Below are 17712 nucleotides of genomic sequence, written 5' to 3' on the forward strand. Positions count from 1 at the left end.
TCAACAGAAACGAAAGTAACGTCGGGTGTGTCCCAGCGTAGCGTAACAGGAACCTCTAAAGTTCTCTGTATACATAAATGATTTATCAGAGAGGATCAGCAGCTCTGTAAGACGTTCGTGGACCATGCTGTTGTCTTCAGGACAGTATAGTTATTGGACCATCGTAAGGAAATGCCAAAATACTTGGATAAAATTTTCACTTGATTTAATGAATGACTGCTCTCTTTAAATATACACTCCTGGAAATTGAAATAAGAACACCGTGAATTCATTGTCCCAGGAAGGGGAAACTTTATTGACACATTCCTGGGGTCAGATACATCACATGATCACACTGACAGAACCACAGGCACATAGACACAGGCAACAGAGCATGCACAATGTCGGCACTAGTACAGTGTATATCCACCTTTCGCAGCAATGCAGGCTGCTATTCTCCCATGGAGACGATCGTAGAGATGCTGGATGTAGTCCTGTGGAACGGCTTGCCATGCCATTTCCACCTGGCGCCTCAGTTGGACCAGCGTTCGTGCTGGACGTGCAGACCGCGTGAGACGACGCTTCATCCAGTCCCAAACATGCTCAATGGGGGACAGATCCGGAGATCTTGCTGGCCAGGGTAGTTGACTTACACCTTCTAGAGCACGTTGGGTGGCACGGGATACATGCGGACGTGCATTGTCCTGTTGGAACAGCAAGTTCCCTTGCCGGTCTAGGAATGGTAGAACGATGGGTTCGATGACGGTTTGGATGTACCGTGCACTATTCAGTGTCCCCTCGACGATCACCAGTGGTGTACGGCCAGTGTAGGAGATCGCTCCCCACACCATGATGCCGGGTGTTGGCCCTGTGTGCCTCGGTCGTATGCAGTCCTGATTGTGGCGCTCACCTGCACGGCGCCAAACACGCATACGACCATCATTGGCACCAAGGCAGAAGCGACTCTCATCGCTGAAGACGACACGTCTCCATTCGTCCCTCCATTCACGCTTGTCGCGACACCACTGGAGGCGGACTGCACGATGTTGGGGCGTGAGCGGAAGACGGCCTAACGGTGTGCGGGACCGTAGCCCAGCTTCATGGAGACGGTTGCGAATGGTCCTCGCCGATACCCCAGGAGCAACAGTGTCCCTAATTTGCTGGGAAGTGGCGGTGCGGTCCCCTACGGCACTGTGTAGGATCCTACGGTCTTGGCGTGCATCCGTGCGTCGCTGCGGTCCGGTCCCAGGTCGGCGGGCACGTGCACCTTCCGCCGACCACTGGCGACAACATCGATGTACTGTGGAGACCTCACGCCCCACGTGTTGAGCAATTCGGCGGTACGTCCACCCGGCCTCCCGCATGCCCACTATATGCCCTCGCTCAAAGTCCGTCAACTGCACATACGGTTCACGTCCACGCTGTCGCGGCATGCTACCAGTGTTAAAGACTGCGATGGAGCTCCGTATGCCACGGCAAACTGGCTGACACTGACGGCGGCGGTGCACAAATGCTGCGCAGCTAGCGCCATTCGACGGCCAACACCGCGGTTCCTGGTGTGTCCGCTGTGCCGTGCGTGTGATCATTGCTTGTACAGCCCTCTCGCAGTGTCCGGAGCAAGTATGGTGGGTCTGACACACCGGTGTCTATGTGTTCTTTTTTCCATTTCCAGGAGTGTAGATAGATGTAAGACAATGCCTATAACAAAGAGAAGGAATTACAAGATTGCTGTTGAATGTCTTGAGCCCGTCTCGTCCTGTGAGTGTTTTGGGGTCATATTAAGTGTAAGAAGCCACATGAAATGCAATGGTAGCATAAAATAAATATTAGGGTAGGAAATGGAAGAATTAGTTTTACCGAAAGTGTTCTGGTAAAATACAATGTATCTGTAAAAGAAATGACATACAAGACGCTACAGCCTCCAATTCTGTGGTATTGTCACATTGTTTGGAGTCCTCATCATATAGGCATGGCAACAGACATCGAAGGATTTCAGAGACGCGCTGCTGGGATCATAAGAGGTCGGTTTATCCGATTAGAAAGCAGAACAGAAATACTTGGGAAAATTAAATGGATATCCTTGGAAGAAAGACGACGTAGGTAGTTCTCGCGGAACTCTGTTGGGTGATACAGGAAATGTATATGCAGTTGCGAATACAGGGGAAATCCAGCTGTAGAATAGAATGACTACATTGAAAATTTGTGTCGGACTCGAACCCTGATTTTCCGCTTACCGCGAGTAGTCACTTTATCCATTTCAGCTATCCGTGCACGATTCACAGCCCGACCCAAACTTCCATATATCGTCGTCCATGCGTCAGTACGGTACAACTTCTGTTGCGTGAATTTGGAGAGTCTGTATTCGAAGAAGACTGTGCGGACGTTATGCTGCCACTATGGTATATCTCGCATAGGGATCATGAGAATAAGATAACAGATTTAGGCATGAACAGAGGCATGTAGACAGCAATTTTTCCCTTCCTCAAACAGCGAATGCAATAGGACAGAAAATCTATCATATTGGTACGGAGTAGCCTCTGCCATAGTGTACAATAGCGTGCGTAGTATATGCAGGGTGTTGGGGTATAAATGCAGTTACTGTGATTATTGATGCCTTAATATATACCCACTTCAGTGTGTTAGCTGGTTTTTCTCTGCGTCTAACAGTCTTACCATAAACACGTCTCATGATTTCTACCTGATGTTTTCATGTTTTATTCACGGTCGTAACTGCACCAAGTGGACTGTGCCTGTCAGGATAGACTAACCATGTCCACACCGAAACAAGCCGGCCGAGGTGGCCGAGCGATTCTAGGCGCTACAGTCTGGAACCGCGCGACCGCTACGGTCGCAGGTTCGAATTCTGCCTCGGGCATGGATGTGTGTGATGTCCTTAGGTTAGTTAGGTTCAAGTAGTTCTAAGTTCTCGGGGACTGATGACCTCAGAAGTTAAGTCCCATAGTGCTCAGAGCCCTTTCAACCATTTCAACACCGAAACAACTGATACGACACAGTGGTCAGTGTGACTGACTACCATGCGGAGGACCTGGGTTCCATTCTCAGTACCGCCAGGGATTTGTCCTTAGTTAGTAGACTGAAATAGGGTTCACTCAACCTCGTGGCGACAACCGAGGAGCTAGTAGCGCGTAGTAGCATTGTTTGGAGTAGTAGCCGCACCAGGTCTGCTAACCTGACAACAGCTGGGAGTGGAGTGTACTGACCCATACCTCGCCATGATCCCCCTCTCTCTGTTCATCTCCCCTTCTCCCTGTCTGTGTCCATCTCCTCCTTGCCCCTCGCTGTCTGTCCATCTCCTTGTCCCCCTTCTCTCTCCACGTTACCACGCTCACCCCAATAGGAGGCTCGTTGTTCTCACCCCCCGCAACGTTTCTTTCCAGATCGAAATTAACATGTGTACCAAAGTTCGTTGAAATCGTTCCAGAGATTTAGGATGAGGTTTTTACCCTCGGCCTTGCCTGTGTACCCACATGTCAATATATTTGACATTTATTTAACATATTTCACACATATTTGTACACATATTCATCCGTATGTCTAGCGAATTTCGCACTGCCGTTTTATTTTCACGCAGCTCAATATTTATGACATTGTATCTCCTGAACTACACTACTGGCCATTAAAATTGCTGCACCAAGAAGAAATGAAGATGATCAACGCGTATTCATTGGACAAATATATTATACTAGAACTGACATGTGATTACATTTTCACGCAATTTGGGTGCGTAGATCCTGAGAAATCAGTACCCAGAACAACCACCTCTGGCCGTAATAACGGCCTTGATACGCCTGGGCATTGAGTCAAAAAGAGCTTGGATGGCGTGTACTGGTACAGCTGCCCATGCAGCTTCAAGACGATACCACAGTTCATCGAGAGTAGTGACTGGCGTATTGTGACGAACCTGTTGCTCGGCCACCACTGACCAGACGTTTTCAATTGGTGAGAGATCTGGAGAATGTGCTGGCCAGGGCAGCAGTCGAACATTTCCTGTATCCAGAAAGGCCCGTACAGGACCTGCAACATGCGGTCGTGCATTATCCTGCTGAAGTGTAGGGTTTCGCAGGGATCGAATGAATGGTAGAGCCACGGGTCGTAACACGAGTGAAATGTAGCGTCCACTGTTCAAAGTGCCGTCAATGCGAAAAAGAGTGACCGAGACGTGTAACCAATGGCACCCCATACCATCACGCTGGGTGATACGCCAGTATGGCGATGACGAATACACGCTTCCAATGTGCGTTCACCGCGATGTCGCCAAACACGGATGCGACCATCAGGATGCTGTAAACAGAACCTGGATTCATCCGAAAAAATGACGTTTTGCCATTCGTGCACCCATGTTCGTCGTTGAGTACACCATCGCAGGCGCTCCTATCTGTGATGCAGCGTCAAGGGTAACCGCAGCCATGGTCTCCGAGCTGATAGTCCGTGCTGCTGCTAACGTCGTCGAACTGTTCGTGAAGATGGTTGTTGTCTTGTAAACGTCCCCATCTGTAGACTCAGGGATGGAGACGTGGCTGCACGATCCGTTACAGCCATGCGGATAAGATGCCTGTCATCTCGACTGCTAGTGATACGAGGCCTTTGTCGTGATACGATAAACCGCAATCACGATAGGCTACAATCCGACCTTTATCAAAGTCGGAAACGTGATGGTACGCATTTCTCCTCCTTACAAGAGGCATCACAACAACGTTTCACCAGCCAAAGCCGGTCAACTGCTGTTTGTGTATGAGAAATAGGTTGGAAACGTTCCTCATGTCAGCACGTTGTAGGTGTCGCCACCGGCGCCAACCTTGTGTGAATGCTCTGAAAAGCTAATTATTTGCATATCACAGCATCTTCTTCCTGTCGGTTAAATTTCGCGTCTGTACCACATCATCTTCGTGGTGTAGCAATTTTAATGGCCAGTATTGTATATCCTGTATAACGATATAAGTTTGCAGGAACATGCAGTGGTATATGTAGCTACTGTCTGTGAAATGTGTTGTGAATAGAGTTAGTAATAAAGTCACAATAAATTAAAATGTCTTGTTTCACACAGCATGTTGCGGCATTTTCTCAGGCATCTCAGTGTTAATGACGTCATATATCCTGCACTATGTGTTGTAAAATGAATTTTTTTGTATTTAAATTCAGCTACATATGGCTATTGCCTAAGAAAAGTGCTGCGAATAGATATAGTAGCAATGAAGTACTGAATTTAAACGTTTTATATGATGAAGCAGTTTTTCACGCGTCTCAGTATTTGTGACGTTATATCTTCTCAACTATGTGTCGCACGATGATATTAATTTGCTAGTACATTCAGTGGTACATGTGAATCCTGTCTGCAGAATGTGTCGCAAATACAGTTAGTAGTAAAGACACAATAAATTAAAATATCTTGTTTCACGCACCAGTTTTACTGCATGAGCAGCGAAAATATATTAATCGATAAATCTTTTCCTTTCTTCATTTTGTGGGGGTCGTCAGCGAGAAAAAAATTCGTAAAGGTTTGAAAATGTCTGTAAAGTTTGTTACAATGGTGCCTTTCATTTGAGCCCTGATTTATTCATTATCGAATTATGACTGATTTCTCTTCCTTACCGGTGCTGTGAAAAAACTGATGGTATTAACAATTGAAAACATTAAGATCATCCTCATATAAGTTATCACAGAGGGTTTCAAACAACGCTATCAATATTGAGAACTCAGACCATGCACAAATGAAACATTTACAAAATGCGAATGTTATAACATCTCACCAAGGGCGTCTGCTGTTTGGGCGACACACAAACTGGACGAAAGCCGTCTTTTCCATTTCGACGTACTATTTACATACGAAGCGAATTTCTACATGAACGGAGAGGTAAATAAACAGAGTCACAGATACTGGTCAGATGTCAACCTCCAATGGATAAGTCCATCGAAGATACTTCATTGAAGGTGGTGGTTTGTTGTGAAATGTGGAGTCTTCGTCTTGTTGGGGCCTCCTTCATTCAGTGTTCACTAATAGCAGCCGGTTATATGCAGTAGTTGGACCATGTGCTGCCGTCGCTGCAGCCTGAACACGGGTAATTTCCATCTTTCTTTCAGCACAGTGGTGTCCCACCTGATTATTGGCTAGCTGTCTGGGCTTATCTGGATATCCAGTTACCTCGTAGATGGATACGTCCGGTGGAGTGTCCGCCACGTTACCTGGATTTAAGTTCATAAAATTTCTATCTGTGGGGACGTACGAAGGCAATTGTTTTTGCAGTGGAGATCAGAAACCTTGAATACCTTAGGGAGCGGATTGCTGATGCTTGCGCTCACTTTCCAGTACATGTACTTGTTAAAGACCATAACGAAAGAAACAGTGTGCTGGACAACACGTCGAGGACACTTTTCAGTCTTCATGAGTTATCACCAGCATCGGCCTTGTTCTGAACCAGAAGGTGACATAACTAAAAAATGAGTACAGCTATGCTCAAATGAAAGAAACCATTTTTTTCTCGTGTAATTCTCCATCAGTCTGATTTCTAACATTAAACCCTTTCTATATGCTAATTGAGAGTTACATCCTAGATGGTGGCTTCTAAAATAACCATCGTGTTGGTAACGTAGCTTCACAGGTCTCCCCCCCCCCCCTTTTTCCCTATCATACTAACTGACTTTTTATGTTATCTACACGTTTTTGTTGTACAAGGGTGGTTCCACGTCTATGGTCCACCTTGTATAACGACAGGGAAAAAAGATAGCAAGCGTTTTCACCTTGCTTCCAGAAAACTGGCATTAGGGAGCATAGGTTATCTTACATCCTTGTACTTGAATAGAACTATGTTAACGACTAATATACAGGGCTATTACAAATGATTGAAGCGATTTTATAAATTCACTGTAGCTCCATTCATTGACATATGGTCACGACACACTACAGATACGTAGAAAAACTCATAAAGTTTTGTTCGGCGGAAGCCGCACTTCAGGTTTCTGCCGCCAGAACGCTCGAGAGCGCAGTGAGACCAAATGGCGACAAGAGCCGAGAAAGCGTATGTCGTGCTTGAAATGCACGCACATCAGTCAGTCATAACAGTGCAACGACACTTCAGGACGAAGTTCAACAAAGATCCACCAACTGCTAACTCCATTCGGCGATGGTATGCGCAGTTTAAAGCTTCTGGATGCCTCTGTAAGGGGAAATCGACGGGTCGGCCTGCAGTGAGCGAAGAAACGGTTGAACGCGTGCGGGCAAGTTTCACGCGTACCCCGCGGAAATCGACGAATAAAGCAAGCAGGGAGCTAAACGTACCATAGCCGACGGTTTGGAAAATCTTACGGAAAAGGCTAAAGCAGAAGCCTTACCGTTTACAATTGCTACAAGCCCTGACACCCGATGACAAAGTCAAACGCTTTGAATTTTCGGCGCGGTTGCAACAGGTCATGGAAGAGGATTCGTTCAGTGCGAAACTTGTTTTCAGTGATGAAGCAACATTTTTTCTTAATGGTGAAGTGAACAGACACAATGTGCGAATCTGGGCGGTAGAGAATCCTGACGCATTCGTGCAGCAAATTCGCAATTCACCAAAAGTTAACGTGTTTTGTGCAATCTCGCGGTTTAAAGTTTACGGCCCCTTTTTCTTCTGCGAAAAAAACGTTACAGGACACGTGTTTCTGGACATGCTGGAAAATTGGCTCATGCCACAACTGGAGACCGACAGTGCCGACTTCATCTTTCAACAGGATGGTGCTCCACCGCACTTCCATCATGATGCTCGGCATTTCTTAAACAGGAGATTGGAAAACCGATGGATCGGTCGTGGTGGAGATCATGATCGGCAATTCATGTCATGGCCTCCATGCTCTCCCGACTTCACCCCATGCGATTTCTTTCTGTGGGGTTATGTGAAAGATTCAGTGTTTAAACCTCCTCTATCAAGAAACGTGCCAGAACTGCGAGCTCGCATCAACGATGCTTCCGAACTCATTGATGGGGACATGCTGCGCCGAGTGTGGGAGGAACTTGATTATCGGCTTGATGTCTGCCAAATCACTAAAGGGGCACATATCGAACATTTGTGAATGCCTAAAAAACTTTTTGAGTTTTTGTATGTGTGTGCAAAGCATTGTGAAAATATCTCAAATAATGAAGTTATTGTAGAGCTGTGAAATCGCTTCAATCATTTGTAATAACCCTGTATTATTTTAGAAGCAATGGAATTACTTTTTACTCTTGTGGACCAGTTAATAAGTTATTTTGCTCTAACAGAAAACGCGATAAGCTAATGGAAACCCATAACAGACTTTTTGACAGTATTCGAGCTTGTTGTTGCTGTGTCATATTATACGTTGTATTGTATTGTATGTTAACCGTCCCCGCTGCAGCCGCAGCGGTTCACAACCCCACGACGACTACCGCAGTTCACTTCACTCCTCTGCCGCCACACACTGAACCACTCTTTCAGGGTTATTGTGCTGTGCGGCCCCCGGTGGACCTCCCCCAGGGAACGTCTCACACCAGACTAGTGTAATCTCTATGTTTGCGTGGTAGAGTAATGCTGGTGTACGCATACGTGGAGAACTTGTTTACACAGCAATCGCCGACATAGTGTAGCTGAGGCGGAGTATGGGGAACCAGCCTGCATTCGCCGAGGCAGATGGAAAACCGCCTAAAAACCATCCACAGACTGGTCGGCTCATCGGACCTCGACACAAATTCGCCGGGCGGATTCGTGCCGGGGACCAGGCGCTCCTTCCCACTCCGGAAAGCCATGCATTAGACCACACGGCTAACCGGGCGGGCATATTATACGTTACTTCCCGAGAGATAATGTGACCACAGCTTTGAAGGAGTGTGTTTTCGAAGAGGCCTTACAATTACTCAATACAAAAAATCGTTTTTATTATAACATGCTGATTTTATTTCGTCGTTTGAATATAGTTTTATTACCTTGTAATCTTCGCTCCAAATAGCGAACACTCTGCCTCCAAGACTAATTAATATCTCTTCAACAAAGTGAGACCTTTCCAGCGCTTCTATTGGTCCGTCATGTACATCTGCCATGGAAGTGAACTGCAAAGCTGTGTGAAGATACACAAGTGAGATATTTTGACCGGAAAAAATAACTACGTTATTTATGGATTCTTCCGTTACTTCTTCGTAGAACAAGTCCATATTCGAGGTTGAATAGCAAAGTACACTGTTCTTGTTCTACTGATTTTTGTTCATTTCATACTAATTTTCGGCTTATTAAGTAATCCTCAGGAAATAACTGACTAGCGTCTAAAAGAGACACTAGTTCTTAGGTAACTAAACACACGCAAAGATACCGTCACTTGCACTGAGTGCTGTGCGTCAAACTTGTTTCTTAACGTTGAAATTACACTTCACACAATGGAAAAAGTTAAGCACAATCAACAAATACACAACATTACAGGTAAATGGTTATAATACTAAATTTTGTGAGGTCTTTACATTGGATGAGATACTATTAAACTAAGCGTTCTTCATTAATGTTGTCCAACAAACATGTTTCCCATTGTTAACAGCATTTTTAAGTAATGGGTAATATTCAACACAGAACACAGTTAAAATACGTAATATTAAAGTATTGTAAGGTATATTGTTGAAGTCTATGGCGTAAGCAAGGTGAAGAATAGGAAATTCTATTGTGTTTTGATTTTGTGTAGCAGAATGTGTCATTGTGGCGGATGATGGGTATGCGGCTGGTTGACTGCATCATATGAAGCTTGAAAGTGGGGTGTGCTCAGCTGTAGTAGATCATTTAGAACCAGCTGGGGTTTTGAGCTAAATGTCTGTTCACCTCAAGTGCTTCTAAATGGCTTAGTTTTATTCCTTTGTAGGCTAGGCGCAGTGTCTCTATGTGGACTTGCTATCCATGTCCTTCCTTCAGCACATGTTCGGCAAAGGTGAAGCCTTTCTTAATTCCAGGTTTGTTCGACCTAGATGTTATGGTCCTGCCTGTCTGACCAATATACAGTTTGCTGCAGTCACTGCAAGTGATTTTTTAAACACCACTGTTAGTCAGCAAATCTTTTTTGTCCATGCTGTTGAATAGGATATGAACTCTAGTGCCTCTAACATAAAATGAAGTTTTGTAATTGCAGGATTTGAAGGTTTTGGCTAATTTGTCGGATAGCTTTCCAAAATAGGGGGTAGTACATGGGTTGATTACATATATGAATGTTGTTGCAGAGAGGGCATATACATATAGTAACATATTGCTTCTTTTTTGTGTGAAATTTTATCAATTAATTCAGGGGTATAGCCACTGTTTGATACGATATATTTAATTGTGTCTAATTGTGTCTGAAAATTCCGTTTTGAGATTGATGTAGATTTAAGACGATGTACCATGGAGTGGAAAGCAGCGTGTTTGTGTGATATTTGGTATTTAACCATGTAGTGTGTTCAATATTGCCCATTACACAAACATGTTATTAACAATGAGTAAAGTGTTTATTACACAATGTATTTACAAGTTATTAGTTAGATAATTCTCAAACTATGCCACCATAACCGTATAATCTGTAATATCGTATGATTAAGTATTTTAATTATTGTTTATAATATTGTCCATTGCATAAAGTTTAGTTTACAATGTAAAAAAAAGTTTGTTGCAGAACGTAAATGAAGAGTGCTTAGTTTAACAGTTTCTGAGCCAATGTTAAAATCTAACAAAAATAAGCCGAAAACTAGTTAGAAATAAACAAAAATCAGTAGTACAGAACAAGTGTACTTGTTATTCAACCTTAAATAATTACGTTAGTAGATCTATCAAGTTAATTATAAACAGCGTTGCAATGAAACAAATTACCTGTCATTAGTTCTTCCTTAGTGTCGTCTAGCATGTAATTCATTTCCATGAGAGTTGCGTCGGTGGCTCCGAAGTGAAACGGCTTCTGGGACAGATGCCTTTCTAAAATAATGAGTTAATTACAGTTACAGTAACCTTACCCACTGAGACAAAAACACAGTGACACAAACCCTGTTGTAATGTTTTTTGACAAAATAAATTTAAAAAGGGTTTGACTTAAAAGTACACATTAAATTACAGTTAAGTAAAGGCTATAGATTTCATTTCCGTATGATTTATTAGGATCATGCTTAAAAGAAAAAGTACGTTACGAGTACTGTAAAGTCATCTTAAATTATTACAGCAACAGAAGTTTTTTAACGTTGTGATACGATAGGTACGTTTGTAGTTTACGCGTTTCACTGAGCGAGGTAGCACAGTGGACTCTTAATCGGGAATACGGTGACTGAAATCACATCTTCGTCTAACAACTGTAGGCAACGAGCTGTTGTTAGTGTGCCCTGAATGAAGAAGGGCCTAACAACACGACAGCCCCATATTCCACACCAAACCATAACTTTCCACGAGCCACATACGGGCAATGGATCCATCACGTGAGGTTTCCTAGTTCAGATTTTCTGTCTTGCTTAAAATCTGACTTTATTAAATTCTTTTCAAAGGCATTTTGAAAACACTTTCTTTCATTGGAGTTTTTAGAGTGCGTGTAAACAGATACTGCAGTGTTTTACGAACCTGTGAGCTCTACCTGCAATATAGATGAACGGAGGCAGCCACGAAGTTCAGAAGGGACGGTGATTGATCCAGTAGGTCCCACAAAGTTCTCTCTGCTGTTCTGCACTTTTTGAGTAAAGCAAGGACTGTGGTGGAGGCAGCCTAGGTCCTTACCAAGGTGTAATCTTAAAATTTCGAATTATCTTCCTCTGAGAAACTGAAAAAAATACACTGAATATTTCTAAATACTTAGAGAAGTTAGATGTGTTCCAGAGCACTCTGCAATACAGAACATCAACCAGGATCTTTGTCCTACTGGTTATCGCCACTGATTCAAGCTTTCTAATCCGACGTAAGATTAACCCTTTCTGCAATGTAATACCCTGTTGTATGAAGTTTGATTTTACTAGAACGCAACAAATTTCTCGATAAGGCAACATAAAATCATTGTCTACCAATGTTCGAAACTAGCCCATCCACAGGACTTCCTTGGCCAAGGACAATCTGATGGAGTGTATGTTGTGTTAGCTAAACGAAACAATTTTTTAGCCTTGTTTCACAAACTTTACTGTTATTGTACGACCTAGGTTTCGGCTTATGAACCTATTTTCTAATACGTAACTGATTCCAAAGATGAGAACCTTGCAATGATAAACATATCAACTTTTTAAATCTATCGGTTTTGGCTTAAACTGTAAAAGTTATCTCAGTTGAAAATTTTAACAAATTACTTATGGATTTACAAAATTCATCAGGACAGCATTTACAAAATTAATTACTACAGCGTCTACAAAAACTATGGCTAAACGTACACTGGAATAGCCATGAGAAGGAATGGATTTTTTTAATTACGTGAAAGAAGGCACAAAGGGTTTTCCTCTGTGTACAAGTTGCAACATTGCCTAAAGAGGATCAATAATTGAACTGAGTTTGTTCGTTCTGTAGTGAGTGTGATGATATGCACATCTGTTTCGTAATTTCTAAAATTTCTGAGTGAGCTTTGCACCCTTTCCTTCTATCTCTAAGACTTCTAGACCTATTATGGATTTGTGGTTTTCATTTATGCAATAGTCGGAAAAGGATGAATTTGGCTTCTTTAATCTCCAACTTCTATGGTGTTCTCTGAATTAAGTGCAGATTGACCACCCAGTCTATCTAACACAGCAACACCGACAGTCTCGGCACATGATCTTATCAACCTCACTTTTCATGATATGTGGTTGTTTATCTGTTACACTGAATAGACATTACCTATCTGTGGGATATAGAAAAACACAGAGAAACCCTTTGCTTTTAAAATGTGGCTTATCCTGTTTAGAGTTTTACCAGTAAAAGGTAAATTGCACAAATTCCTTTTCGATCTATCTACAGGGCTAACACAAATGATTGAAGCGATTTCATAAATTCACTGTAGCTCCATTCATTGACATATGGTCACAACACACTACATATACGTAGAAAAACTCATAAAGTTTTGTTCGGCGGAAGCCGCACTTCAGGTTTCTGACGCCAGAGCGCTCGAGAGCGCAGTGAGACAAAATGGCGACAGGAGCCGAGAAAGCGTATGTCGTGCTTGAAATGCACTCACATCAGTCAGTCATAACAGTGCAACGACACTTCAGGACGAAGTTCAACAAAGATCCACCAACTGCTAACTCCATTCGGCGACGGTATGCGCAGTTTAAAGCTTCTGGATGCCTCTGTAAGGGGAAATCGACGGGTCGGCCTGCAGTGAGCGAAGAAACGGTTGAACGCGTGCGGGCAAGTTTCACGCGTACCCCGCGGAAGTCGACGAATAAAGCAAGCAGGGATCTAAACATACCACAGCCGACGGTTTGGAAAATCTTACGGAAAAGGCTAAAGCAGAAGCCTTACCGTTTACAATTGCTACAAGCCCTGACACCCGATGACAAAGTCAAACGCTTTGAATTTTCGGCGCGGTTGCAACAGGTCATGGAAGAGGATTCGTTCAGTGCGAAACTTGTTTTCAGTGATGAAGCAACATTTTTTCTTAATGGTGAAGTGAACAGACACAATGTGCGAATCTGGACGGTAGAGAATCCTGACGCATTCGTGCAGCAAATTCGCAATTCACCAAAAGTTAACGTGTTTTGTGCAATCTCGCGGTTTAAAGTTTATGACCCCTTTTTCTTCTGCGAAAAAAACGTTACAGGACACGTGTATCTGGACATGCTGGAAAATTGGCTCATGCCACAACTGGAGACCGACAGCGCCGACTTCATCTTTCAACAGGATGGTGCTCCACCGCACTTCCATCATGATGCTCGGCATTTCTTAAACAGGAGATTGGAAAACCGATGGATCGGTCGTGGTGGAGATCATGATCGGCAATTCATGTCATGGCCTCCACGCTCTCCCGACTTAACCCCATGCGATTTCTTTCTGTGGGGTTATGTGAAAGATTCAGTGTTTAAACCTCCTCTACCAAGAAACGTGCCAGAACTGCGAGCTCGCATCAACGTTGCTTCCGAACTCATTGATGGGGACATGCTGCACCGAGTGTGGGAGGAACTTGATTATCGGCTTGATGTCTGCCGAATCACTAAAGGGGCACATATCGAACATTTGTGAATGCCAAAAAACTTTTTGAGTTTTTGTATGTGTGTGCAAAGTATTGTGATAATATCTCAAATAATAAAGTTATTGTAGAGCTGTGAAATCGCTTCAATCATTTGTAATAACCCTGTATATTGTTCAATGAGTATTGTAGGGACAGTAGGAATCTGGCTTGCTTCTTCAGTTTTTTGTTGAGAATTTTGTCAATGGCGTCGGAATCAAATTCTTTGTTTATGGCTATTGTTTTTCTGTATTGACTTCCAGGTCATAATCTTCTTGGGAGATGGAGATAGAAGGGACAGGATGGATCATGTGGTGGAAGTTTGCATGTTTGTTGGCTGTGTGACGTTGAAAGGTAGCTGGGATGAATGTTTATTTTCGGTAAATTTTAAATTTGTGGGCGCTATTTTCCATATGTAAACTGATGTCTAGGAAATTAATGCTGGAACCCACTAAATACATACCGAACTTTATGTTAGTATGCCATTGATTCATGTTTTCCATGAACTTGTGTAGGTGTCTAGTGGAAGCTTTCCACATAGAGAGAATATCATCGACATATCTGCATCGACACACAATATATTTTGTCAATGGTTCACTCTCAAGAAAATCAGTCTCCCACTTGTCCACCAACATTTATGCTAGTAAGGGGAACAAGGACGAGCCCATTGACAGAACATCTATTTGCTTATAACTGCTCCCTTGGAAGCAGAAATAATTTTGATTTAAACAGCAACCCACTGCACCAATTATCCTCAGCTGTTATTCTGGATTAATACTGTGTAAATACAATAATTGTTACACAATACCTACAAAGTCTTTCACAAGAATGCATGAGCGGCTCTCTTAGATATTACAGTGAAGTCTTACGAACCTCTGAGTGGTAGAGAATCGCAGATAAACTGGAATAAAGTAAAAAGTCTGAACGAACAGTAACAGCTTCCGTCATTGGTGGAATAACATATTTTTCACCAGTGGTGCAAAACGCAGAAACTACAGAGAGGGAAGGCGGTGCAACAAAAAGGGACTGCACATACAGGAAATGATCATAGTAAACTTATTGGACAAAAAATTATTTTCCTCCATGCGACATGACGTAACACAAGGTCTAACGTTCGTAACGGCCTCATTTCGGTGAGGAAGAGAGACCACACGTTTTTCAGGTATGCCATACCCAGCTGAAGCTACTCATTGTGGATTAGATCCAGCGGAGCTACCAAACTGCTGGGGTGTGGATTGCTAAGTTTCACTCGCTGTTGGAAATAGTCCAAGACTTTTGTATGGGATTAAGACTGAGTAACTTAGTGGACCAGTCGAGGTGCAACAGAGTTTCTGAGAGTTCGTCAAACGAGAGATCTACGTCTACATCTGCACGTCAACTCTGCAATTCACACTGAAGTGCCAGGCAGAGGATTCTTCGAACCACCTTCAGACTATTTCTATACCGTTCCACTCTCTATTAGCGCGTGGATAAAACGAGCACTTAAATATTTCTGTTCGAGCGCCGATTTCTCTGATTTTACTACGATGATCAGTTCTCCGCATGAAGGCTGGCGACAGTAAAATATTTTCACATTCACAAGAGAAAGTTGATGATTGAAATTTCGTGCAAAAACCACGGTGCAACGAAAGACGCCTTTGTTTTATGATTATCACTCCAACTCCAACTCGCTTGTCATATCCGTGCCCCTCTCTCCCCTGTTTCCCGATAATCAAAACGAGCTGCCCTTCTCTGAACTTTTGCGATGTCCTCTGTCAATCCTCTCTGGTAAGGATCCCATACCGCACAGCAAAGCTCTAGCAGAGGACGAACAAAACAGTCTCTTTAGTAGACATGTTATGTCTTATAAGTATTCCGCCAATAAAACTCAGTCTTTGTTTTGCCTTCCCCACAACATTATCTATGAGATCGTTCCTATTTAATTTGTTTGTAATTGTAATTCCTCGGTATTTAGTCGAATTTACAGCCTTTGAATGTGTGATTTAGCGTGTAACCGAAATGTAACGGATTTATTTTCGTATCAAGTGGATGGCCTTACACTTTTCCTTATTCAGAGACAATTACCACTTTTCGCACCGCAGTTACCACTTTTCGCACCGTACAGAAATTGTGTCTAAAATATTTTGCAATTGGCTTTGATCTTCTGATGACTGTACTGCCGTCTTTGATTGTCTCCTAAATCGCTTATACTGATTAAGAACAGCAGAGAGTCTATAACACTTCCTTTGGGAACACCGTATATCACTTACTTGATTTTCCGCCGATTACCACGTAGTCTGACATTCCTGACAGAAAATCCATTCGCACAACTGAAGCGATACTCCATAGGCTCGCAATTTTATTGTAAGTCTCTTGTGAGGAATGATGTCAAAAACCTTCGACAAATCTAGAAATATGGGATCAATTTGAGATCCCTTGTCGATAGCACTCATTACTTCGTGTGAACAAAGAGCTAGTTGTGTTCCATTAGAGCGATATTTTCTGAATCCGTGCTGTCTGTGTGTCAATAGACCTTCACCTTCGAGGTAATTCATAATGTTTCAACACGGTACAAGTTCCAAAATCCTACTGCAAATCGAATTCAGTCATATGGGTCTATAATTCATCGGATTACTCGTGTTTCCTTTCTTGAGTGTTGGTATGACCTGTGCAACCTTCAAATCTGTCGGTACCGATCTTTCGTTGGGCGACAGGTTGTATAAGATTGCTAAGTATGGCCCTATCGTATCAGAATACTCTAAAAGGAACCTATTTGGTATGCTGCCTGTGCCGGAAGACTTGCCTTTATTAAGTGATTTAAGCTGATTCGCTACACCGAGGATATTAACTTCTAAGCTACTCATGTTGGCAGTTGTTCTCGATTCGAATTCTGGAATATTTACTTCGTCTTCTTTGGTGAAAGAATTTCGGAAATCTGTGTTAATAACTCCTCTTCAGAGGCCCCCTCATCGGTAATGTTACAACTGGTACAACTCACAGAAGGTACTGATTGTGTCTTGAGGCTGCTGTAATTTACATACGACCAAAATTTGTGGATTTCCTGCAGATTTCTAGATAGAGTTTCGTTGTGGAGATGTATGCGTGCATCCCCATGAATACGGCTTGTGTCATCTTGGAAGACGGGAGCGTCTGTTGTATATTCACCATGAACATTTACAAGAGAGGCAACACTTCGCCGCAGAGGATGTTCAAATAAGTATCATGCTTTAAGGGTTCTGTGTGTGAGTCAGTAAAAACGGAACCATGATATGATCACTTTATACATCTACATCTATAACTACATGATTACTCTGCCATTCACAATAAGGTGCCTGGCAGAGGGTTCAATGAACCACCTTCAAGCTGTCTTTCTACCGTTCCACTCTCGAACGGCGCGCGGGAAAAACGAGCACTTAAATTTTTCTGTGTCAGCCCTGATTTCTTTTATTTTATCGTGATGATCATTTCTCCCTATGTGGATAGGTGACAACAGAATGTTTCCGCAAACGGAGGAGAAAACTGTTGATTGAAATTTCATGACAAGATCCCGTCGCAACGAAAAACGCCTTTCTTTTAATGGTAGCCACTCCAATTTACGTATCATGTCTGTGGCACTATCTCCCCTACTTCGCGATAATACAAAAC

At 43.0% G+C, this 17712-nt stretch overlaps 1 protein-coding gene across 1 annotated transcript in view; it reads right to left on the minus strand.

The window, feature by feature from the left end:
* Nucleotides 1-17712, minus strand: part of LOC124722210 (dynein axonemal intermediate chain 3-like) — a gene marked incomplete at its 5' end in the record, with an annotated part of 287800 nt that overhangs the window by 73360 nt on the left and 196728 nt on the right. The window contains 2 exons of the mRNA XM_047247406.1: nt 8912-9042; nt 10800-10901. Of these exons, the coding sequence (XP_047103362.1) occupies nt 8912-9042; nt 10800-10901 (233 nt within the window). The remainder of the gene's footprint in view (nt 1-8911; nt 9043-10799; nt 10902-17712) is intronic.

The sequence above is a fragment of the Schistocerca piceifrons genome, chromosome X (assembly GCF_021461385.2).
Source record: "Schistocerca piceifrons isolate TAMUIC-IGC-003096 chromosome X, iqSchPice1.1, whole genome shotgun sequence".
Lineage (NCBI taxonomy): Eukaryota > Metazoa > Arthropoda > Insecta > Orthoptera > Acrididae > Schistocerca > Schistocerca piceifrons.